The 23,947-nt window shown below is 53.6% G+C and overlaps 1 protein-coding gene across 2 annotated transcripts in view; it reads right to left on the bottom strand.

Annotated features, from left to right (window-relative positions):
- Window positions 1-23,182, bottom strand: part of KCNJ3 (potassium inwardly rectifying channel subfamily J member 3) — a 36,167-nt gene extending 12,985 nt beyond the window's left edge. Inside the window, exons 1-2 of one of the 2 annotated variants that reach the window (XM_066554054.1) lie at window positions 22,309-23,182; window positions 17,614-17,830 (exon numbers count right to left, since the gene is read on the bottom strand). In XM_066554054.1, coding sequence (XP_066410151.1) covers window positions 17,614-17,830; window positions 22,309-22,986 — 895 coding nt within the window. In that variant the 5' untranslated portion in view covers window positions 22,987-23,182. The remainder of the gene's footprint in view (window positions 1-17,613; window positions 17,831-22,308) is intronic. The other variant, XM_066554053.1, reaches the window with a different exon arrangement.
- Between the last annotated feature and the right edge of the window lie 765 nt (window positions 23,183-23,947).

Raw genomic sequence — 23,947 nt, 5'->3', positions numbered from 1 at the left:
AATCCCCACCCCTGGCAGTGTCCAAGGTTGGATGGGGCTTGGAGCACCCTGGGACAGGGGAAGGTGTCCCTGCAGGGTGAGTTTAGGGTCCCTTTCCACCCAAACCTGTCTGGGATTTCATGATTTACAGAAGGCAGCATGGAGCTGTGTTTGGGAATAACCCCTCAGGATTTAGTGCTGCTGGTTTAACACGGGGATGGATTTGTTGAGTCTCTTAAAACATTTTGAGGCCATCAATTCATGCCCAGAACTGCTTCCAACACAGCTGCTCTGTGATTCCTGCTCCTCTCCTGCAGCCTCAGCTTGGCCAAGGAATTCAAGGGGAGACCCCCCCAAATCCATCATGGGAGAGGGAAAACAGCTGGGGCTGTGCCAGAGGGGGCTGGCATGGAGATCAGGGCAAGGCTCTTCCCCCAGAGGGTGCTGGCACTGCCCAGGCTCCCCAGGGAATGGGCACATTCCCAGGAGCTCCAGGAGCGTTGGGACAGCACTCCAGGGATGCCCAGGGTGGGATTTTGGGGTGTCTGTGCAGGGCCAGGGGCTGCATCCATGATCCTGTGGCTCCCTCCCAGCTCTGATACTCCACAATTCCATGCAAACCTCACTCAGCAGCCCCTCATATTTAAACCCAATATTTATAAACCAACATCCCCCAATAGTCAAAACCCCTGGAGAGCAGAGGCTGCACTCCTGCATTCCCAGGGCTGGATGCAGGGGATAACCCCACCCAGAGCCTGCCAAAGGGATCAGCAGCCGTGCCAACCCCAAACTCCTGTTCTGGGGGATCCTTCTGCTCCTCTGTGCCCAGACAGCTGCTTAGGCTGGCTCTGAGCATCTTTCCCAGCTCCTCACCTGCATCCATCTGTCTGGCACTGGGAACATCCCAGTTGCCATCCCCAGCACCTCCCAGGCTGGAACAGCTCCTGTCCCGTGCCTCAGAGCTGTGCACAGCTGGAACACCACATCTGTGAACCAAACACGGATTGTGGCACACAGCTGGCAGGAGGGGCTGGCAAACACTCCCTGCCCGACAGCAGGAGCACACAGACTCCCAGGAAAGGGAGGATCAGCGCTGTCAGCCCTGCCAGCTGGGATTGGGGGCTGCGAGAGGCTCTTCAGGAATCCACACACTGCTTGCTGGGCCATAGATATACAAATCTATGCAAATACCATGGAATGACAGACTCCCAGCGTGGTTTGGGTCGGGAAGGACAGTAAATCCCATCCCATCCCACCCCCTGCCATGGGCAGGGACACCTCCCTCTGTGCCAGGTTGCTCCAGCCTGGCCTGGAACACTCCCAGGGATGGGGCAGTTCCCCCTTCCCCTGCAGTGAGCAGAGATCTCACTGGGACCTCCCCCACTTGGAAAACCTGGAAAACCTTTTCCCCTAGGAAAAAACTCCCCAAAAGCCCCTCCACACCCTCAGCAGTTCCATGTTGGATTCTCCCCCTTGGTGACACATTTTCCTGCCCCCCCAGGTGCTCAGCACCTCCCAGCTGCTCCTCCATCCTCAGCACCCTCACACCTCTCCCGAGGAGAGCCCACATCCCAGAACACCTGGGACAAGGATCCTGGGATCCAAGGATCCCAAATCCAAGGATTTGGGAATCCCACAGGCCCTGCACCTCTTGCAGCAGAGGAAGGGGAGGCTCAGAGGGGCTGGGTGCTGCTCCCTCCCCGTGGTTCAGATCCCAGGGTGGCACAGGGAGATCGTTTCCTGCAGGAGGGAGGGAGAGAGGGAAGCGATCCCGACCCCAGCCTGCAGTCAGGGGGTTAATGAGGGCCCCCATCCCAGGGATGTGATACCATCCAGCAGCTCCTTATTCCCAGGAGGATCAATCTGATCCCAAACCCTGCATTCATTAGGGCCCCCATCCCGGGGATGTGATACCATCCAGCAGCTCCTTATTCCCAGGAGGATCAATCTGATCCCAAACCCTGCATTCATTAGGGCCCCCATCCTGGGGATGAGATAAAATCCAGCAGCTCCTTATTCCCAGGAGGATCAATCTGATCCCAAACCCTGCATTCATTAGGGCCCCCATCCCGGGGATGTGATACCATCCAGCAGCTCCTTATTCCCAGGAGGATCAATCTGATCCCAAACCCTGCATTCATTAGGGCCCCCATCCCGGGGATGTGATACCATCCAGCAGCTCCTTATTCCCAGGAGGATCAATCTGATCCCAAACCCTGCATTCATTAGGGCCCCCATCCCGGGGATGTGATACCATCCAGCAGCTCCTTATTCCCAGGAGGATCAATCTGATCCCAAACCCTGCATTCATTAGGGCCCCCATCCCGGGGATGTGATACCATCCAGCAGCTCATTATTCCCAGGAGGATCAATCTGCCACATCCCAGCTCGAGCTGCACAAATACCCACATGCCTGCCAGGGGTTTCTAATTTTACATCCCAGCCTTGCCTGCCATCCCCATCGTGCTGATTTAGCTCTCCCCAGGCTGGCTTAAAAGCCTCCAAGTCTGGAGCATTTTTGCCATTTTAGGGAAAACGATTCCTTTTATTTCCTGCAGGTTTCAGAAGCGTTTGGTGTTTATGACACTGGCAGTTCTGGCTAGGGCTCTTTGCCTTTTCCCATCCCACATGTCAGGGCCCTGCTTTGCTTCCAGGAAAAATCCTGCTGGGCTGCAGAGGTGCTGCCACACCTTCACAGGGTCCCAGCCTGGTTTGGGTGGGAAGGGACCTTAAACCCCATCCCATTCCAGCCCTGCCGTGGCAGGGCCACCTCCCACTGTCCCAGGCTGCTCCAGCCTGGCCCTGGACACTGCCAGGGATCCAGGGCCACCCATGGAATCACCTGTGCCAGGGCATCCCCACCTCCCAGCCAGGAATTCCCAATTCCCAGTGTCCCACCCATCCCTGCCCTCTGGCACTGGGAGCCATTCCCTGGCTCCTGTCCCTTCTTGTCCCAGGTCCCTCTCCAGCTCTCCTGGAGCCCCTTTTCCTCTCTGCAAGTGTCCAAGGCCAGGCTGGACAGCACTTGGAGCACCCTGGGATAGTGGGAAGGGTCAGGGGTGGGCTGGGATGGGCTCTAAGATCCCTTCCCACCCAACCCAGCCTGAAATTCTGTGATTTCCATTCTTAAAGCTTTCCGAGTAGGAGCCCCGGCTGCTCATTTCCCCATCTTTTCCCTACCTCATCACTCCCAGGTGCCAGTTTGGGCTGAACAAGCCCCAAAGCAGGAAGCCAGAGCCACCCCACGGCACCATCCCAGCTCTCCCACAGCCCCAAAGGGCGTTCCAAAGGGCATTGCAAAGGGAATTCCCTCGGCAGCAGCACCCCCAGAGCCCAGCCCCACCTCGGTGCTCCCGGGGCCAGCAGCGGCGCTGCCAGGGTGGAGCCCACTCCCTGAACATCATTAATTGCTTTGTTTGTGTTGTCGGGGTGCTCAGGCTGATCTGCTCAGCACTAATGAGCCATTAACTCCCAATTAGGAGCCTCTCTCAGAGCACGGCTCTAATTCCAGGCAGTTCTGCTGATGAATTAATTACCAGGTGAGCTCAGCTGCTGCCTCAGCGCCCCAGCAGCCAGGGAATGCATTCCCCAAGCGCTGCTCCTGCAGACACCTTCCCACCGGGGCAGTACAGACACACGGACATCAACCCCAGCGTGGGGAGGGACCCCAAATCCCATCCCAGGCCACCCCCGCCATGGCAGGGACACCTCCCATCCTCCCAGGCTGCTCCGGCCCAGCTTTGGACAATTCCAGGGATCCAGGGGCAGCCACAGCTTCCCTGGGAATTCTATTCCAGGGCTCCAGCATCCTCAGAGCCAGGAATTCCTTCCCAATATCCCACCTACAGTGCAAATCTGGGATGCTTTCACAGCCATCATGGACCAGGCCACAACTCCAGGCATGTTTTTCGTGCAGCTTTTAAATTCTTAACCTCTTCCAGTTAAAAAAAAAAAAAAGGCAAAATCCCTTTTTTTTTTTTTTTTTTTTTTTCTGGCTGAAGTCCTTGATACAAAGCACTCCCTGAATTTTTTCCGAGTTTTCCATGAATTTTTCCGAGTTTTCCACGATTTTTTCCTATTTTCCCAGCCCTGCTCGGGTCTGGCTGCTGAGCAGCAGGCACAGGCAGGGAAATCGTGGGCAATATTCAATATAAATGCCAGCTCGTCCATCACACAGAGCTCTGAACACGGAGTCAGCAATGTTCCACTGGGGGAAATCCCACCCCCAGCTCCCTGCCCCGGGAATTTAAAGTGTCTGCAGCACGAGGAGGAGCAGCAAAGGCTCCAGAGGGATACGGGGAATGTGCTCAGCACCACGGGGAAAAAGATGGGCAGAGTAATGCTGTGGGATAGAAAGGGAAAAGGGATGGAAAAGGGATCCTGGGCTGGGATTCCCAGAGCAGCTGTGGCTGCCCCTGGATCCCTGGCAGTGCCCAAGGCCAGGCTGGACCCTGGGGCTGGAGCACCTGGGACAGTGGGAGGTGTCCCTGCCATGGCAGGGGTGGCACTGGAGGGGCTTTAAGGTCCTTCCAACCCAACCCATGATCCTGATTCCCTGATCTTTGTTACCCTTGCACTCACAACATATTTTCAATTTAAACATTTCTATTTCTAACAATCTAAACATTCTTATTCTTACTTACAGCGATCCAAAAAACATCCAGAAGCCACGGCCAGCCCCACACATGCCCAACTCCAGCTCCTGGGGAGCCAAACCCGGGGCACAGAGAGCAGGAGGATGGAGAGACCTCTCCCTGGGCCACAGAGCCGGCCCAGCTCCTACATCACAATCAGTGCCGCCTGTCCCGGGTTATTTATCCCGGAGCTGTGGCCCGGGGGAGGGCCTGCAGCCACAGATCAATATCTTAACGAGCAGAGGAAACCTCAGCAGGAACATTGCTGCTCCATTCATCTCTGCACCTCGGGCTCAGCTTTCCCCAGTGCAGCAGCAGGAGGTGATTCCTGAGGGGATTGGGCTGCCTGACTCACCCCAGAGCAGCTGTGGGACCTCTCAGCAGCCCGAAGTCATCACTGCCACCCATCCCAGAACATGGTATGGGTTGGGAAGGAGCCCTAAATCCCATCCCATCCACCTCCGGACACCTCCCATTGTCCCAGGGTGCTCCAGCCTGGCCTTGGACACTTCCAGGGGCAGCCCCAGCTGCTCTGGGAATGTGTGTCAGGGCCTCCCCACCCTCCCAGCCAGGAATTCCTTCCCAATATCCCAGCTAATTCCCCCCCCCCAGTGCTGCAGTTAAAAGCCATTCCCTCTTGTCCTTGTCACACAGTGGCTCCTTGAATCATTATCCCTTCTGACAAAGCCTGAGCAGAACGAATCCTTGCAGGCAATAAATGGAATAAATGCATAACAACAGCAGGAATTCCAGCAGGAGGGGCAGGGCAGAGGCACAGAGCAGATCCAGGGGCTGGGTAAGCACAGGGTGATTCCAGCCTAGGCTGGACTCACACAGGTGAGGGCTGACCACAGCCAATAAATCTCTGCATAAAATTGACTCCATGGAGCATTTGCCTGTCTGGGGGCACAATTGTTTGTTTCCTTGTTGTTTTTTTTTTTTTTTTTAATCCTGTCAGTGCTGAATGCAGGGGCAGCCACAGCTTCCCTGGGCACCTGTGCCAGGGCCTCTCCTCACTCCCAGCCAGGAATTCCCAATTCCCAATGTCCCATCCATCCCTGCCCTCTGGCACTTGGAGCCATTCCCTGGCTCCTGTCCCTCCATCCCTTGTCCCCAATCCCTCTCCAGCTCTCCTGGAGCCCCTTCAGGCCCTGGCAGGGGCTCTGAGCTCTGCCTGGAGCCTTCCCTTCTCCAGGGGAGCATTCCCAGCTCTCCCAGCCTGGCCCCAGAGCAGAGGGGCTCCAGCCCTGCAGCAGCTCCAGGTCCCTCTGCTGTGGGAGCCCAGGGCTGGGGCAGCTCTGCAGGTGCGCTCTCACCTGAGCACAGGGGCAGAGGGGCAGAACCCCCCCTTTCCTGCAGGTCCCTGACTCCAGAGGCACCTGGACACCTGATCCAGTGCCCTGCTCCTGGAGCCCCATCCCAGACTGGGTGTGAAATCCAGATTTGGGGTTCATCCCCAGCACAGGGGCTGAGCCTGCCCTGCTGGGAGCTCTGGGATTTGCTCAGGAGCTGCAGAGAGTCACTAAGGCTGGAAAGCAAGGACAAGGAGCCTGTAATAAATATTGCAATTAGAGGAGGGAGCTGTTCCCAGCATTGCCAGAGCCTCTCCCGGTGCTGGAATGGCACAGACAGCTCCAAACCTTTGGAGCCCTGTCACTAAGGTCACTAATGGGCTTGGTTTGGGCTCCCAGATGCACTCAGGGCACAGCACATGATGATCTCCCCTGGCTGCCTCCAAGGGCACTCAGAGCTCAATAAAAAGGGGCAGTTGTGCTGGTGTTCACAGGGGTCCCAGGATGAAGGCAGAGACCAGGATCTGACTCCACGTTTCAGAAGGCTGATTGGTTATTTTATGATATATATTATATTAAAACTATACTAAAAGAATAGAAGAAAGGATTTCATCAGAAGGCTGGCTAAGAATAGAAAGGAATGATCACAAAGGCTTGTGGCTCAGCGAGTCTGAGCCAGCTGGGCTGTGATTGGCCATTAATTAGCAACAACCCCATGAGCCCAATCCCAGATGCACCTGTTGCATCCCACAGCAGCAGATAACCATTGGGTACATTTTGTTCCTGAGGCCTCTCAGCTGCTCAGGAGGAAAAATCCTAAGGAAGGGATTTTCCATAAAAGATGCCTGTGACAGGCAGGCTCTGTCTCCATTCCCCAGGAAGGATCAGCCAGTAGTGGGCAGGGCTGCTGCCCCTGCTCCCCAAACCCCACAAACCCCCACAAAACCAGCCTGGAGCACAGGGAAGGGAGGCAGAGGCAGCCCCCAGCCCTCCAGGCTCTCTCCAGCCCGAGCACAGCTTTCCCCTCCATGAATTCCCAATTCCTCCTGACGTTTTTGATGACTGTCCTGGAATGTCCCAGCGTTTTACCCACGCCAGGCCTCTCCCCCTTCTCCTGCCAACCACTTTTATCATCACTGAGCTCACAGCAGCCTCGGTGCAGCCTGGATTGTGTAACACACCAGCAGCTAAACCAGCACTTTCCTCTTCAACCTCACCTTCAAATCACCCCAAGAACCAACAGCAGGCACCAAGCAAGGCCTGAACTACAACTGGTTTATGTCACCTGTAAACTGGGAGTGCCCAGCTGGGACAAACCTGGCTGCAAAGTGTCAGACTGGCAAAACAACAAGGCCAGGCTTGGGTTCTTCCCTTAGGATGAGCCCCCAGAAAGGGCTGGGGTGGGATGGGAGAGAGGGACTGGAGGGGAAATGGGGCTGGGAAGGGGCTGCAGAATCCCTGAGGGAGCTGGGAAGGGGCTGCAGAATCCCTGAGGGAGCTGGGCAGGGGCTCAGGCTGGAGCCAAGGAGGATCCCCAGGGATCTTTTCCCTCTCTGGAATTCCCTGCCAGGAGGGCACAGCCGGGGGGGTCGGGCTCTGCTCCAGGGCACAGGGACAGGAGCAGAGGGAACGGCCTCAGGCTGGCCCAGGGCAGCTCAGGGTGGATTTTGGGGCGATTCCTGCAGGAAAAGGTGCTCAGGCGGAGCCCCCACCCCTGCAGGGAGTTTCCTGTGCTCCTTGCCCCACAGCACATCCTGTTCCCCAGAGAATTCCAGGGGTTCCAAACCCTCAAAAGGCAGAAGAAACCCAGAGTTAACCTGGAAGAGAGCTCGGGGGTCTGTGCCTTTCCAAAAGGAGACATTGAGCATGGCTGCTCAGGGATTGCACCAAGTGCCCTGGGAAGGCCAGTTCAGCTGGAATTGTGGAGTTCCAGAAGGGTTTAGGCTGGAAAAGCCTCTCAGAGCATTGAGCCCAACCTTCCCCAGCACTGCCCCTGTCCCCGGTGCCACGTGCAGGGAGCTGTGAAACCCCCCCAGGGATGGGGACTGTGTGCCAGGCCTGGACAGCCCTACCCGTGAAGAAATGTTCCCAAATATCCAACCCAAACCTCCCCTGGAGCAGCTCAAGGTCATTCCCAAGCCAGGATCCCTCAGGAGAGCGAGCCTGTGAGGAGGAGGTGGGAGGGAGCTGGAATATTTAATATTTAACACCCTCCCCCCCGTTGTGCAGAGCTGGAAATAAAGAATAACAAACAGCAGAATATCCAGGCCAAGGAACAGGTATCCATGGAAAAGGCAGCTGGGCATTCCTGGAGCAGCAAGCACACCTGCCCGAGGCACGGAGCTGCTGCAGGCCACTGAAACAATAAATAAATAAAAAACACTGAGCAGGGACCCGTGGGCTGCTGACAAAAACCTCTGGCAGCAGCAGCCATAACTCACTGAGGGCAAATATCCAGGGAAAGCTGCACTGCCAGAGGATCCAGGAGGTAAATAAGGAGTGGGCAGGAGGTGCTACAGAGAAAAAATGGCTCGGATTGCAGTACAGTGAAGGATTCAGGGACAGGGACAGGAGGGAATGGCTTCAAATGGAAGGATTTAGGTAGATTTAGGTGGGATATTGGGAAGGAATTCCTGGCTGGGAGGGTGGGCAGGCCCTGGCACACATTCCCAGCGCAGCTGGGGCTGCCCCTGGATCCCTGGCAGTGCCCAAGGCCAGGCTGGGTGACCTGGGATAGTGGGAGGTGTCCCTGGCCATGGAATGGGATGGGATTTGAGTCCTTCCATGCCAAGGCATTCCAGGATGCTGTGAATCAGCCCCACTGGAGCCCTGAGGGTTTTATCTGTCCATCAGTTTCTCCAGGAGGAGCAGTCTGGGGCTGTATTCAGCCAGCAGCATCCCCACATCCCAGCGCTCCAGGACAAATTCCAGCCCTCTGCCTTCCCCTTTCCCACCCCAGCATTCCCAAACCCCCATTCCAGCCGCAGCAGGAGCTGGAATATTCCCCTTTTCCTGCTCTACTCCCCAGCTCCTGGCAGCAGGTGCAGAGCCGCAGCAGAGATGGAGTTTTGGTGCTCCCAAAATCATCATTTCCAGCTCAGCCTCCCACAGCAATCCCTGGAAAAATGGGGCTCCACAGGGAGCTCCAGAGGCTGTGGGAGCAGCAGCTCAGCACAAGGAGGCTGCTCGAGCAGAAGGAATCCTGCCTGATCAGGCGTGAGCAGGGAATTTTGGCAGAGACTGCCGCGATTTCGGCTCGGCCCCTGCTCGCAGGGATCATCCACGGGGAGAGGGAAAGGGAAAAAAGGGAAAAGGGAAAAAAGGGAAAAGGGAAAAAAGGGAAAAGGGAAAAAAAGGGAAAAGGGAAAAAAGGGAAAAGGGAAAAAAAGGGAAAAGGGAAAAAAGGGAAAAGGGAAAAAAGGGAAAAGGGGGAAAAGGGAAAAGGGGGAAAAGGGAAAAGGGGGAAAAGGGAAAAGGGAAAAAAGGGAAAAGGGAAAAAAAGGGAAAAGGGAAAAAAAGGGAAAAGGGAAAAAAGGGAAAGGGAAAAAGGGAAAAGGGAAAAAAGGGAAAAGGGAAAAAAAGGGAAAAGGGGGAAAAGGGAAAAAAGGGAAAGGAAAAGAAAAGGGAAAAGGGAAAAAAGGGAAAAGGGAAAAAAGGGAAAAGGGAAAAAAGGGAAAAGTGAAAAAAGGGAAAAGGGAAAAAAGGGAAAAGGGAAAAAAGGGGAAAGGGAAAAAGGGGAAAGGGAAAAAAGGGGAAAGAAAAAAAGGGGAAAGAAAAAAAGGGGAAAGAAAAAAGGGAAAGAAAAAAGGGAAAGAAAAAAGGGGAAACAAAGGAAAAGGGGAAAGGGGAAAAGGGAAAGAAGGGAAAGAAGGGAAAGAAGGGAAAGAAGGGAAAGAAGGGGAAAAGGGAAAAAGGGAAAAAGGGAAAAAGGGAAAAAGGGAAAAAGGGAAAAAAAGGAAAAAAAGGGAAAAAAGGGAAAAAAGGGAAAAAAGGGAAAAAAGGGAAAAAAGGGAAAAAAGGGGAAAAAAGGGGAAAAAAGGGGAAAGGGAAAAAGGGGAAAGGGAAAAAAGGGGAAAGGGAAAAAAGGGGAAAGGGAAAAAAGGGGAAAGGAAAAAAGGGGAAAGAAAAAAAGGGGAAAGAAAAAAGGGAAAGGAAAAAAGGGGAAACAAAGGAAAAGGGGAAAGGGGAAAAGGGAAAGAAGGGAACGAAGGGAACGAAGGGAACGAAGGGAAAGAAGGGAAAGAAGGGAAAGAAGGGAAAGAGGGAAAAAAGGGAAAAAAAGGAAAAAAAGGAAAAAAAAAGGAAAAAGGGAAGAAAAGGGAAGAGGGAAGCTCCTGCCCAGCTCCAGGTGAAAATCACTCCCAGTTTTCTCTCCTGGGCCTCCAAAGAGATCTCAGGGAGAAGAAGAGGGGGGCAGGAAGGCCTGATGCAGGGAAATTTGGGGAATTGCTGCCTCAGGCAGGAGGAGGGAGCGTCACCCAAGACAAAAGTGATGTAAGGGATGGATCCCAGGCTCCCAGGCTGCTCTGGCTTGGGAGGGACCCAAAATCCCACCCCATCCCAGCCCTGCCATGGCAGGGACACCTCCCGCTGTCCCAGGGCTCCAGACTGGCCCGGGACACCTCCAGGGTGTGTTTGGATTCTTTAGGATTTTCTAAGCCTGCTGGTGTTTATATTTTTGTCATGAACTTTCTCACACACTCTATGTAAATAACTCATTGTTTTGGATTCTTTCATGGAGGAGGAGAAATCTGATGGGCTGTTGGTTTGTCCAGTGTCATTGGAGAGGTGCCACTGTCACCCTCCAACCCACGGGCACTTCTGGAAATCCGTAAATGTTGGAGTCAGAAATTTAAAAGTCCCTTTTGCCTTGAAAAGAGCAGCGTGTCCACGTTGTGTTGTTTCGTGTCCTATACTGACACCGGGGATTTGCTGTTCCAAACTCTCCTCTCCCACCAAACACTTCCCTGCATTTCCCCAGCACATTCCACCTTTTCCTCAGCTGTAAAAATCCCTTTTCCCCCCTTTCCCAGCCCAGCAGCTCCAGGGGGGCAGAGGGAAGCTGGAGCTGAAGGTCCCAGTCCCAGGAAATCCCAGCTCTGCCAGGGCCAAACGTGTCTGTCCACATGACCAAAAAATATTGGATTTTCCACTGACAGATTTCCTATAACGGCAGCACTGGGAAAAGATCTGAGGGGTGTTCGGCCCTGAGAGTTTTAAAGGGATATTTTACCATGCTCAGGCTGGGCTTAAAAATGTTTAAAATAAAATAAATGCAATTTCAAAGCTGCTGTCAATATGTGAAGTGCTGAGTCCTCTTTTCCTGTCGCCCTCCCATCCAACACACACCAAAAAAAAAATCCCAAAATCTGAATGGAAAGATTAAAAACCACAAATAAATTGACCTTTAAAGGTCCCTTCCAACCCAAACCATTCTAGAATTCCCCTATTTTATGTTCTTTAAAGTTGCTGAATTTGTATTGAGGTTTCTCACTGACCCTCAGAACAGACATCCAAGAAAAAAAAATCCCATTTTCAATGGAATCATCAGAATCCTGGTAATTTTCAGATCTGTCCCAGCTCTTTGTTCCCTCAAGCTGCTGCGTTCTGAGCTCACCCCCATGGATCTCAGAGAACCCTTCCTGTGGCTCCAGAATTCCAGTTTTTTCATGTTTTTAAAAGCAAAACCAGAGGAAAAGGCCTTTGATGCCATCCCTATTTCTTTAATTAAAAAGCCTGGCAGGCTCTGGAGTTCTTTAATCAGCAAATCACGGTAAGAGGTTTCCAAAATAAATTTAATGGGTTTGGAAAACGGATGCACAAACCGTTCCTGCAGGGCTTTGTCTGCTTCAGATTCCTATTAATGGCTCATTTTTTCAGGAATTTTAGCAGCTTATCAATAAATTGCAGGATAACACAAAATTATAAAGGGTTACATAATCCCAAACACATCCAGAGGCAAATCCCAGCAGGAAAATCCAGGATGAAAGTCAAATTCTGCACAGGAACAGCACCAGGAAGGCTCTGCTGACAAAGGAGCTTCCAATTCTCCATGCCAACAATGGGAAAGGAGGACAAAAGGTTTGGAAAATAAACCCTTGGGATGTTCTTCCCAGTTCCAGGTTATCCTAGTAATTGTAGGGTGGAATGGGATATCCAAATATCCAAAATGTAGGGGTGGAAGAGATATCAAAAAAAACCCTGGAATGATCAGCACTGACCCTCAGGAATTGTCACCAGCTCCATTGGAGCATCTCCACTGGGAAAGGCTCCAAAACCTGGGAGCAATCCCAGTGCAGAGTGGGGCTCCTCCAGCTCCTGGGGGCTGGCAGGAACTCAGGGCACTCCCCATGCAGGAATTTGAGGTCATGGAACCATGGAATGGTTTGGGTTGGAATGGACCTAAAATCCCATCCCATCCCATCCCATCCCATCCCATCCCATCCCATCCCATCCCATCCCATCCCATCCCATCCCCAACGCTTCCCACTGTCCCAGGCTGCTCCAGCCTGGCCTTGGGCACTGCCAGGGATCCAGGGCTCCCTTCTCCCTTTGCCCGTGGGTGATCCCAGTGAGCTCCTTTTCCCTCTTCCCTTTTTCCTTTTCCCTTTCCCTTCCCCTTTCCTATTCCTTTCCCCTTTCCCTATTCCCCCTTCCCCTTTCCCTTTTTTCTTTCCCTTTCCCTTTTTTCTTTCCTTTTCCCTGGATCTCACAGCTGCTCTGGGAATTCCAGCCCAGCCCTCCCCACCCTCCCAGCCAGGATTTCCTTCCCAATATCCATCTAAATATTCCCTCCTTTAGTTCAAACCATCCCAAGGAATCACCTCCACCATCCTGGGCCGGGACCCCTCCTAAAAAATCCCAGAGGAGACACTTCCCTAAACCAGGGAGGAACTCCAGGAAGGATCAGGAGCTCCCAGGGAATTCAGGAAGGATCAGGAGCTCTCAGGGAATGCCAGGAAGGTTCAGGAGCTCTCAGGGAACTCCAGGAAGGACCAGGAGCTCTCAGGGAATGCCAGGAAGGTTCAGGAGCTCTCAAGGAATGCCAGGAAGGTTCAGGAGCTCTCAGGGAATGCCAGGAAGGATCAGGAGCTCTCAGGGAAGTCCAGGAAGGTTCAGGAGCTCCCAAGGAATGCCAGGAAGGTTCAGGAGCTCTCAGGGAACTCCAGGAAGGATCAGGAGCTCTCAGGGAATTCAGGAAGGATCAGGAGCTCTCAGGGAATTCAGGAAGGATCAGGAGCTCTCAGGGAATTCAGAAAGGATCAGGAGCTCTCAGGGAATTCAGGAAGGACCAGGAGCTCTCAGGGAATTCAGGAAGGATCAGGAGCTCTCAGGGAATTCAGGAAGGACCAGGAGCTCTCAGGGAATTCAGGAAGGTTCAGGAGCTCTCAGGGAATTCAGAAAGGATCAGGAGCTCTCAGGGAATTCAGGAAGGTTCAGGAGCTCCCAAGGAATGCCAGGAAGGTTCAGGAGCTCTCAGGGAACTCCAGGAAGGATCAGGAGCTCTCAGGGAATTCAGGAAGGATCAGGAGCTCTCAGGGAATTCAGGAAGGTTCAGGAGCTCCCAGCTCCCCTCCTCCCTGCAGGAATTGGCTGGATCCACTTCCCACATGTTTTCCTCCAAATATTTTCCTCCCAACAGCCCAAAGCCTGGGACCAGCGAGTGTAAGGACAGCAGGAAGGGATGTGGATGTTTCCCAAAATTCCAGTTGCACTGAGCTCCATCCAGGCAGGATGAAACTGTCTGGATCCCGTGTCAGAAATGGGAATTTCCATCGGGCAGGTGGCACTGAGCAGCAGGAATCTCCCCAAACCCCTCCAGTGCCTCTGCACCCAGATTTATTGGGAATATTTCCTCATTGGCCAAACCCCCCGGGGCTGGAGCTGATCAAAGGCAAGGATTAAAGCAGGGAAAGGAAAAAACTCCTCCCAAGCTGGAGCCAACCAGGAGGCTGCAAATCCACAGGAAAAGAGAGGGGCCTCAAACCATGGATACTCCCATTCCTAAATCCCTGCTTCTGGTCAATATTGGAGGCAGAAACACCCAGAACACCCAGCACTTCTGACCCTGGCTGTAATCTGGGAGGGATTTGCAGCACAGGGAGATGGGGGAGGAATGGAATGGGAATGACCGGGGAAACAGGAAGGAAACAGGATCTTTATATGATTAAAGGAGGAATGGAATGGGAATAACCTGGGAAATGGGAAGGAAACAGGATCTTTATATGATTAAAGGAGGAATGGAATGGGAATGACCTGGGAAATGGGAAGGAAACAGGATCCTTCCATGATTAAAGGAGGAATGGAATGGGAATGACCTGGGAAATGGGAAGGGAACAGGATCCTTCCATGATTAAAGGAGGAATGGAATGGGGATAACCTGGGAAATGGGAAGGGAACGGGATCCTTCCATGATTAAAGGAGGAATGGAATGGGAATGACCTGGGAATGGGAAGGAAATGGGATCCTTCCATGATTAAAGGAAGGAAAGTTAACAGGAAAAAATTCCTGACAAGCACCTGCTGGAGCCAACCTGGAGGCTCCAAATCCACAGCAAAGCCAACTCAAACCATGGATATTTGGATTCCTAAATCCTTGATTATTATAAATAATGTAAAATAGAGAGGGAGAAACACATCCCTGAATGCTGATCCTGCCAGTGCCTTTAATTCCCTTTAATTCCCATCTCTTATCCCACCCCTGAAGTGACCAAGGCCAGGCTGACCTCATGGATCATCTGCTCCAACCTTTCCTGCCCACAGCAGGGTCTGGACAAGGTGTTCCAGCTGAATTCCCTCCAAATTATTCCACAAAGAGAGAAAAAAAAAAAGGGATTTGTAAATTTTTAAGCTTTTTACAGGTCCTGTCAAAGCTGAGGCTGATCCTTCCAGGCCTTCATCCCAGCTCCAGGGTCACATTCCCAGTACCACACTCAACCTCTCCAAATCCCCAAATTAATACCATTTTTCCCTTCCCAGAGGCATCCAGGGATGTGGCCCATAGAAAATGCATCCCGTTATTCCCAATATTTAATGCCCATTTATATGCAAGGATGGCAGAGTTTGCTCGTGGATCACTGCACGTTCCCACAGGAAAACCTCTGCTTTTCCAGAGCTTTGGGCTGCCAGGGGAAGGATGGGAGGGGAAATGCAGCATTTGCTGGGAAAAGCCTGGAACCGAGAGGAGGATCTGGAATTTCTGCAGGGTTTAAACCCACAGGGGTGTCCCCTCTTCCCTAAAAACCCCAGCATCCCTGGATGAGCTCTCCCATCCCTCAAACCCAGCCCTGCCCTCTCCTCCTCCTCCTCCCTTTGCTCCCTCTGGGAGATTTTCCCAACCCTTTCATTCCCAACCCTTTCATTCCCTCCAAAATAGAGCACATTTTGCTCTATTTTGCCCAATTTTCAGCTCAGCTCCCAAAAGTAGGTCACAACATTTGGAACCTTATCCCAGTTGTGCTTTAAAGACTCAGAAATTGCCTTTTTTTTGGGGTTTGTTTTTTTTTTTTTGCCCATTCCCTGTATAATTTCCAGGTTAATAATATTTCCCAAAACAAAATTTAAAATTCCAAGAGTTATTTACAAAAGAGCTTTTCTTCCCTCACTTTGTTTGGAATTAATTTTTTGAGGAATTAAAACAAGGTCTGGTCTGCAGGTCAGGCCTGGAAGTTTTCCATGAGCTTTTCCAGGGAATTTTTATGGCAATATCACAAAATTTTTAGGGAAATAGCAGGGAGTTTATAGGGAAATATTAAGGAGACTTTAGGGAAGTGCAAGGGGGATTTAGGGAAATGTCAGGGAGTTTATAGGGAAATATCAGAGAGTTTTTAGGGAAGTATCCAGGAGTTCTGGGAAAATATCAGGAAGTCTTTATGAAAATATCAGGGTTTTTTTTTTTAGGGAAGTATCAAGGAGTTTTTAGGGAAATACCAGGAGGGTTTTAAGGAAGTATCAGGAAAATTTTAGGGAAATATCAGGGCGGTTCAGGGGAAATCTCAGGGAGTTTTAGGGAAATATCAGGGGGGGGTTATGGAAATATCAGGAATTTTTTTTTTTTATAAATATCAGTTTTTTTAGGGAAACATCAGGGAGTTTTTCAGGGAAATGTCAGGAATTTTTTATAGAGACATCAGGGAGTCTTTATGAAAACACCAAGGAGTTTTTAGAGGAATTTCAAAGAGATTTTAGGGAACTATCAGGGGGGTGGTAGGCAAAGATCCGGGGTTTTTAGGGAAGTATCTGGGGGGTTTTAGGGAAACATAAGGGAGTTTTTAGAGGAATATCAAGGAGTTTGTAGGGAAGCATACAGAGGGTTCACCTTCCTCTCTCTGGGCTCTGGTCTCCTGTCCTGGGGCAGCAGGGTGGGAACACTGGGACTCCACAACACGGCCCCAAATGGATCAAAGGTACCCTGGACATTCCCTGTCCTGGACATTCCCTGTGCCTGGCAGCAGCTGGGAAGTGCAGGAGCACCACATCCCAACCAGGAGCTCCGCATCCCCAACCCCATATCCTGGGACAGCCCCAAAATCCATCCCCTTGGAGAGCACAGAAATCCATCCCCCTGGAGAGAGCCCCAAAATCCATCTTCTTTGAGAGAACACCAGAATCCATGCCCTGGAGAGAGCCCCAAAACCCATCACCTTGGAGAGAGCCCCAGTGCCAAAATCCATCCCCCTGGAGAGCAAAAAAATCCATCTCCTTGGAGAGAGCACCAAAATCCATCCCCAGAGCACCAGCACCAAAATCCATCCCCTGGAGAGAGCACCAGTGCCAAAATGCATCCCCCTGGAGAGAGTCCCAAAATTCATTACCCTGGAGAGAACCCCAGTGCCAAAATCCATCCCCTGAAGAGAACCCCAAAAATCCATCCCCTGGAGAGAGCCCAGCACCAAAATCCATCTCCTTGGAGAGAGCCCCAAAATCCATCCCCTTGGAGAGAGCCCCAAAATCCATCTCCTTTGAGAGAACACCAAAATCCAACTCCTTGGAGAGAGCCCTAGCACCAAAATCCATCTCCTTGGAGAGAGCCCCAAAATACATCCCTCTGGAGAGAGCCCCAAAATCCATCCTCTTGGACAGAGCACCAGTGCCAAAATGCATCCCCCTGGAGAGAGCCCCAAAATTCATTACCCTGGAGAGAATCCCAAAAATCCATCCCCCTGTAGAGAGCCCAGCACCAAAATCCATCTCCTTGGAGAGAGCCCCAGAATCCATCCCCTGGAGAGAGCATCAAAATCCATCTCCTTGGAGAGAGCCCCAGAATCCATCTCCTTTGAGAGAACACCAAAATCCAACTCCTTGGAGAGAGCCCCAAAATACATCCCCCTGGAGAGAGCCCCAAAATCATCCCCTTGGAGAGAGCCCCAAAATCCATCTCCTTTGAGAGAGCCCCAAAATACATCCCCCTGGAGAGAGCCCCAGTGCCAAAATCCATCCCCCTGGAGAGAGCCCCAGTGCCAAAATCCATCTCCTTTGAGAGAGCCCCAAAATCATCCCCCTGGAGAGAGCCCAGCACCAAAATCCATCCCCCTGGAGAGAGCCCCAGTGCCAAAATCCATGCCCTGGAGAGACAGCCCAACACCAAAACCCCTCTGCAGCAAAGCCCAGCTCCAGCTGCCTCCCAGCTCTCCAGCCATGCCAGGAGCCACGGGAACCCCGAGTTCTGCGGGTCCAGCAGGGAACCCCAGCCAGGCCAGGCGCACTCACCCGTGGTCTCCACGATGCCCTCGAGGATGACGACGATCTCGAACTGCTCCGTGTGCATGCTGCGCTGGGACAGGTCGTAGAAGGGGCTCTTGGAGTCGATGACGTGGCAGATGGTCAGGGGGGACACCAGGAAGAGCTGGTCAGCCCCCGTGCTGAAGCCCACGTCCAGCTCCAGCTGGTCCAGGGGCAGGAATTCTCCCTCCGGGGTCTGCCGGGACTGCGGGGGACAAGGAGGGGACATTGGAGCTCCTGGGAGTGCCCAGGGGAGCTCGGACAGGGCTTGGGGCAGCCTGGGAGTCCCTGCACATGGGATGGGATCGAGAGCCCTTCCTGCCCGAGCGGTCCAGGATTCTGGGATTTCACCAGGTGGAATCGGGAGTTTGGGGACGCCCGGGGGAATGGGGTGAGCTTCAGGGGGAGGGAAGGAAATGGTGCAATCCCAGAAAGTCCGGGTTGGAAAAGGCCTCCAAGATCAATTCCCAACCATTCCCAGCACTGCCCCAGGTCCCCAGGTGCCACATCCCAGGCTTTACAATCCCTGCAGGAATGGGGCTCCATCCCAGGCTTTACAATCCCTGCAGGAATGGGGCTCCATCCCAGGTTCCACAATCCCTGCAGGAATGGGCCTCCATCCCGGGCTTTACAATCCCTGCAGGAATGGGGCTCCATCCCAGGCTCTGCAATCCCTGCAGGAATGGGGCTCCATCCCGGGCTTTACAATCCCTGCAGGAATGGGGCTGCATCCCAGGCTTTACAATCCCTGCAGGAATGGGGCTGCATCCCAGGCTTTACAATCCCTGCAGGAATGGGCCTCCATCCCAGGTTCCTCAATCCCTGCAGGAATGGGGCTCCATCCCAGGTTCCACAATCCCTGCAGGAATGGGGCTCCATCCCAGGTTCCACAATCCCTGCAGGAATGGGGCTCCATCCCGGGCTTTACAATCCCTGCAGGAATGGGGCTCCATCCCAGGCTCTGCAATCCCTGCAGGAATGGGGCTGCATCCCAGGCTTTACAATCCCTGCAGGAATGGGGCTCCATCCCGGGCTTTACAATCCCTGCAGGAATGGGGCTCCATCCCAGGTTCCTCAATCCCTGCAGGAATGGGGCTCCATCCCAGGTTCCACAATCCCTGCAGGAATGGGGCTCCATCCCGGGCTTTACAATCCCTGCAGGAATGGGGCCCCACCCCTGCCCTGGACAGCTGTGCCAGTGCCTGACCTTCCTTTCCCTTCCCATGGATAAATCTTTCCTAATATCCAATATTAGGAAATATTAGGAATATTAGCAAATACCTTTCCTAGCTGCAGGTTAAATTCCCACAGCACCAGCGCTGCCCTCCCTGTCCCTGGAATTCCCGGGGATCCAGCACATCCCTCCCAGCCCTGCTGTGGGACAGCTGCAGGGATCCAGGTGTTCCCAGATCCAGCTGGGATGTCACACACTCCCAGCTGCTCCCAGGGAATTCAGATGGAATTCCAGAGCTCAAATCCAGAGAAACCGAGTTTAATTTTACACCTCCCCAAGCGCCGGGAAGAATCCAACCCCAGGCAGTTCCAGAGGGAACGTTTTGCTAAGGAATGAACCCAGAGCGACTCCTTTGCTCCAACTGACGAGGGGGGAAAAGCTCAGGAATTCTGAGTGACATCCGAGCTCCTTCGGATCCCAAAAATCCATCCCAAAACTCCCATTACATCCAAAGAGGCTTGGCACAGATTTCCCACTTTGAGGCTTTGGGGTTGGTTTTGCTCCTGGCCTGAGCTCAGCAGGAAAAATGAAGGAATATTTCCCCTATGGACTGGGATTGCCAGTTCCACCCAGCTCTGCAGGAAAAGCACCTTTTCCATAACAAAAACCCTTCCCAAAGGAGACCTGACCCCGGGGGCTGCAGCTCACCTGGCACAGGTGGGAGCCAGCCTGGCAGGAGCTCTGGGGAGGAATTCCTGAATTCCTGAATTCCACATCCCTGTGCCCCAAAGCTGGGAACACCAGCCAGGCCTGGCTCTCCCTGCTGCAGCCCCTGGCTCCTCTTTGTTCCTCCTTTTCCCTCCTTGTTTTCCAATTTATTGGTTTTCTTCCCCCCCCCCCTTTTTCCTTTTCTCCCCTTCCCCTTCTTTTTTGTTTTCCTTTTCCCTTTTTTCCTTTTATTTCCTTTTAATTTGTTCCCTTTATTTTCCCTTTCCCCCATTTTTTTTAGTTTTCCTCTTATTCTCCCCCTTGTGGGTCCCTTTTATTTTCCCTTTCTCCTCTACTTCCCTTTTTCTTTTATTACATTTTTTGTATTTTTTTTACCCGCTCCCCCTTTTATTTTCCCATTCCTTTTATTTTCCTTTTTTCTTTGATTTTTTTCCTTTTATTTCCCTTTTTCCCCTTTTTAATTTTATTTTTCCTCTTATTTTCCCTTCCACTTTCCTTTCCCCTGCTTTTGTCATTTTACTTTTCCCTTTTATTTTGCTCTTCCCCCATTTTTTCCTTCTAATTATCTCTTTTTCCATTTTTTCCCCCTTCCTTTATTTTTCCCCAGGAGACCTGGCCTGGCTCTGCTTCCCTTCCAAGCACAAACCTTTCTTCTCCCATAATTCAAATCCAGGCAATTCTTTTGGAGCCACACTAAGTTTAAATCTCCATCTTTTAAAATTCCTCCTCCGGGACTTCCAGAGCCGGAAAAAAAGAGCAATTTTCAAATGCTGAACTGGAAATTACTCATTTTTGATCTCTTATAGCTTGAAACATATGAAATTATTTAAATATATTGATACAGTATGCAAATATATATTTACACATTATTAAATACTTTAAAATAAACTGTATAAATTATATATTGTTAAATATAAATATTTATGATTGCATATTACATAAATCCACGCTATTATGTTTTAATGCTATTTTATACATTTATCCTTATAAATAATATTTAAAAATAATATTTATAATATTTATAAATCATATTCCATCATTTTAAAGGTATTAAAGGGTTATTTGGGGAGATTTTTAGGAATTCTTTCCCTCTTTGAGGGACAGACTCCCTCAAGGTTCAGGAGACCCCAACACTGGGCCCGTCCTGATCCGGAAATCACACAGGAAACAGGGATTTGGGAGAACAGGACACAGGGATTTGGGAGAACAGGACACAGGACACTCATCCCAAGGACAGGACATCCCCATTCCCTACAGGATATCCTAAATCCCTGCAGGACACCCTTCCAATGGAAACAGCACCCACGTTCCCTGCAGGACACCCCACCCCAAGGACAGTACACCCATCCCAAGGACGGCACACCCCATTCCCTGCAGGACACCCTATTCCCTGCAGGACATTGCCCCGAAGGACAGGATACCTCAATTCCTTGCAGGACACCCCATTCCCTGCAGGACACCCATCCCAAGGACAGGACTCCCCATTCCCTGCCCAGCCCCCTGCAGGTATCCTGATTCCCGGGGGTCCCTGTGGGATGCTCCGCGTGCACCAAACCCCCCCCGAGCCGGCTCCTTCCTCCCACCCGCTCCATCCCCATCCCCATTCCCCATTCCCGACTCCCATTCCCGATCCCCTCTGGATCCGCGGCCGCCGGGCGAGCCTCGGACCAGCGCCGGCTCTCCCAGCCCTCCGGGCCAGGGATGCTCCAGCTTTAACCCTGGCACTCCGCTTTCCTTGGAGCTCACGTCAATAAAGTTCAGCCTGCCCAAAAAGCTCTGGATTATGCCCGGAGCTTTCTCCTTCCCGGCTCACGGAAGGCTCGGAGCTATAAAGGATTTGATTTCCTTGTCAGGGAAACGGAGCATTTTATAGGAATCTATAAATACCCATCCCAATCCTGCGCTGAATGTAGGAATTATCTCCGAGGAGGTTGGGAATGCGCTGCTGATGGCTGAGCCCGCAGCCCGAGGCTCCGGGAGATGTTCCCTGCGCCAGGAAAACAGGGCAGGGATGCTGGGACAGCGGCAGGACCCAAAACACGATCTGGGATCATCCAGTCCGACCTCCGGCCACAGACAGGGCCACATTCCATGGACCGGGCTGCTCCAAGCCCCCGGGACGAGGGGACAGCCACGGGCAGGAGCGAGGGACCTCCAAGGGACACGGAGACGGGGTGGGATGTCCCCGGGGAAGCGGCAGTGGGGCCACGGTTCTGTCACAGAACCACGGAATTTAGGTGGGAAAAGCCCCCCAGGACCACGGAGTCCAACCATACCCAGCACTGCCAAAATCCTCACAGAATTACTGAGGTTGGAAAAGCCCCCCAAGACCATGGAATCCAACCATTCCCAGCAGTACCTGGGCCTCCATGGAATTACTGAGGTTGGAAAAGCCCCCCCAAGACCAAGGAATCCAACAATTCCCAGCACTGCCAGGGAACCCATGAAATCATTGAGGTTGGAAAAGCCACCCAAGACCATGGAATCCAACCATTCCCAGCACTACCAAGGCCCTCACGGAATTACTGAGTTTGGAAAAGCCCTCCAAGGCCACCAAGTCCAACCATCCCAACCATGCCCAGCACTGCCAGGGCCCCCACGGAATTACTGAGGTTGGAAAAGCCACCCAAGACCATCGAGTCCAACCACCCCAACCATTCCCAGCACTACCAAGACCCCCACATCCCCAGGCGCCACCTCCACGTGGGATGGGGACTCCCCCACTGCCCCGGGCGCCTTTCCAGGAGGGAATTTCCCCACGGTCCCCCCGGAGCACCCACCTTGAGCAGCTTGCAGCGGATCTGGGCGGACACCATGTGGCTGTTGCGGAGGTTGCCCACGCGGAACATGAGCGTGAGCTTTCCGTCGCGCATGGAGATGGCGGCGTGCTCGCTGAACATCAGCGTCTCCGCCCTCTTCTTGGGCTGGGACATCTTGATGAACATGCAGCCGATCAGGAAGGCATCCACGATGGAGCCCAGGATGGACTGGAAGAGGAAGAGGATGATGCCCTCGGGGCACTTGTCGGTGATGTAGCGGTAGCCGTAGCCGATGGTGGCCTCGGTCTCGATGAAGAAGAGGAAGGCGGAGGGGAAGTTGTACACGTTGGCCACGCACGGGGTGTAGCTGTCGTCGTGCGCCTTGTTGAGGTCCCCGCGCATGTAGGCGATCACCCACCACATGGAGGCCATGAAGAGCCAGGCCACGGTGTAGGTGAGGATGAAGATGAACAGGTTCCAGCGCCACTTGAGGTCCACCAGCGTGGTGAAGAGGTCGGACAGGTAGCGGCTGGTCTCGCCGCCCAGGTTGCCGTGCTGCACGTTGCAGCGCCCGTTCTTGTCCACGAAGCGCTGGCGCTTCCCGCGCGGGGCGCTGCGCGGGGGCGGGAGGCCTCCGCCGCTGGCCGAGGTGCTCACCACCTGGTACTCATCGCCCAGCTTGCGCCGCAGCGCCGACATGCTCCGCGCAGCCCCGCGCAGCGCCGCGCAGCCCGCACGGTCCGCGCAGCTCCGCACAGCCGGCAAAACCCGCGCAGCCACAACACCCGCGCAGCCACAACACCCGCACAGCTCCGCGCAGCCACAACACCCCGCTCAGCCGGCACGGTCCGCGCAGCCACCGACACCCCGCGCAGCCGGCAAGATCCGCGCAGCCACGACACCCGCGCAGCTCCGCGCAGCCCCGCTCAGCTCCGCACCCCCGCGCAGCCCGCCCGGCCCCGCCGCGCCGCGGCCGCGGAGCCTCCGCCCGGCGCCGCCGCCTCCCACGCGGAGCCGCCGGCAGCGGCCCCGGGCAGGGCGGCACCGCCCCGCGCAGCGACACCCCCCGAGCACCGCCCTCCGCACCGCCCCTGGATCCCGCACCGCCCTCCGCACCGCCCCGCGCAGCGACACCCCCCGAGCACCGCCCCGAGCACCGCCCTCCGCACCGCCCCTGGATCCCGCACCGCCCTCCGCACCGCCCCGCACAGCGACACTCCCCGCGCACCGCCCCTGGATCCCGCACCGCCCCGCGCAGCGACACTCCCGACACTCCCGACACGCTCCCCGCACCGCCCCTGGATCCCGCACCGCCCCGCGCACCGCCCGCACCCCCCGTGCCCCTGCGCGCCTCAGCGACCCCGCGCACACCCCGCCCTCCGCAGCCTCGGTGCGCGCCGCATCTTCATCCTCAGCATCTTTCACTTCCCCCCGCATCATCCTCCTCCTCCTCCGCATCTTCCTCTCTCCCCAGCATCCTCCCCCGGGCCTCCATCCCTCCTCCTCCCTCGGAGCGGCTCCAGCTCCCACAGAACCAACCAGGAGGGGCCGAGGAGGTCGGGCACTCCTATTCTATTCTATTCTATTCTATTCTATTCTATTCTATTCTATTCTATTCTATTCCATTCCATTCCATTCCATTCCATTCTATTAATTTATT

This window comes from Molothrus aeneus, chromosome 7, assembly GCF_037042795.1.
Source record: "Molothrus aeneus isolate 106 chromosome 7, BPBGC_Maene_1.0, whole genome shotgun sequence".
Taxonomy (NCBI): domain Eukaryota; kingdom Metazoa; phylum Chordata; class Aves; order Passeriformes; family Icteridae; genus Molothrus; species Molothrus aeneus.
The sequence above is the reverse complement of the archived record's forward strand: the minus strand, read 5'-3'. Positions and strand labels throughout refer to the sequence as shown.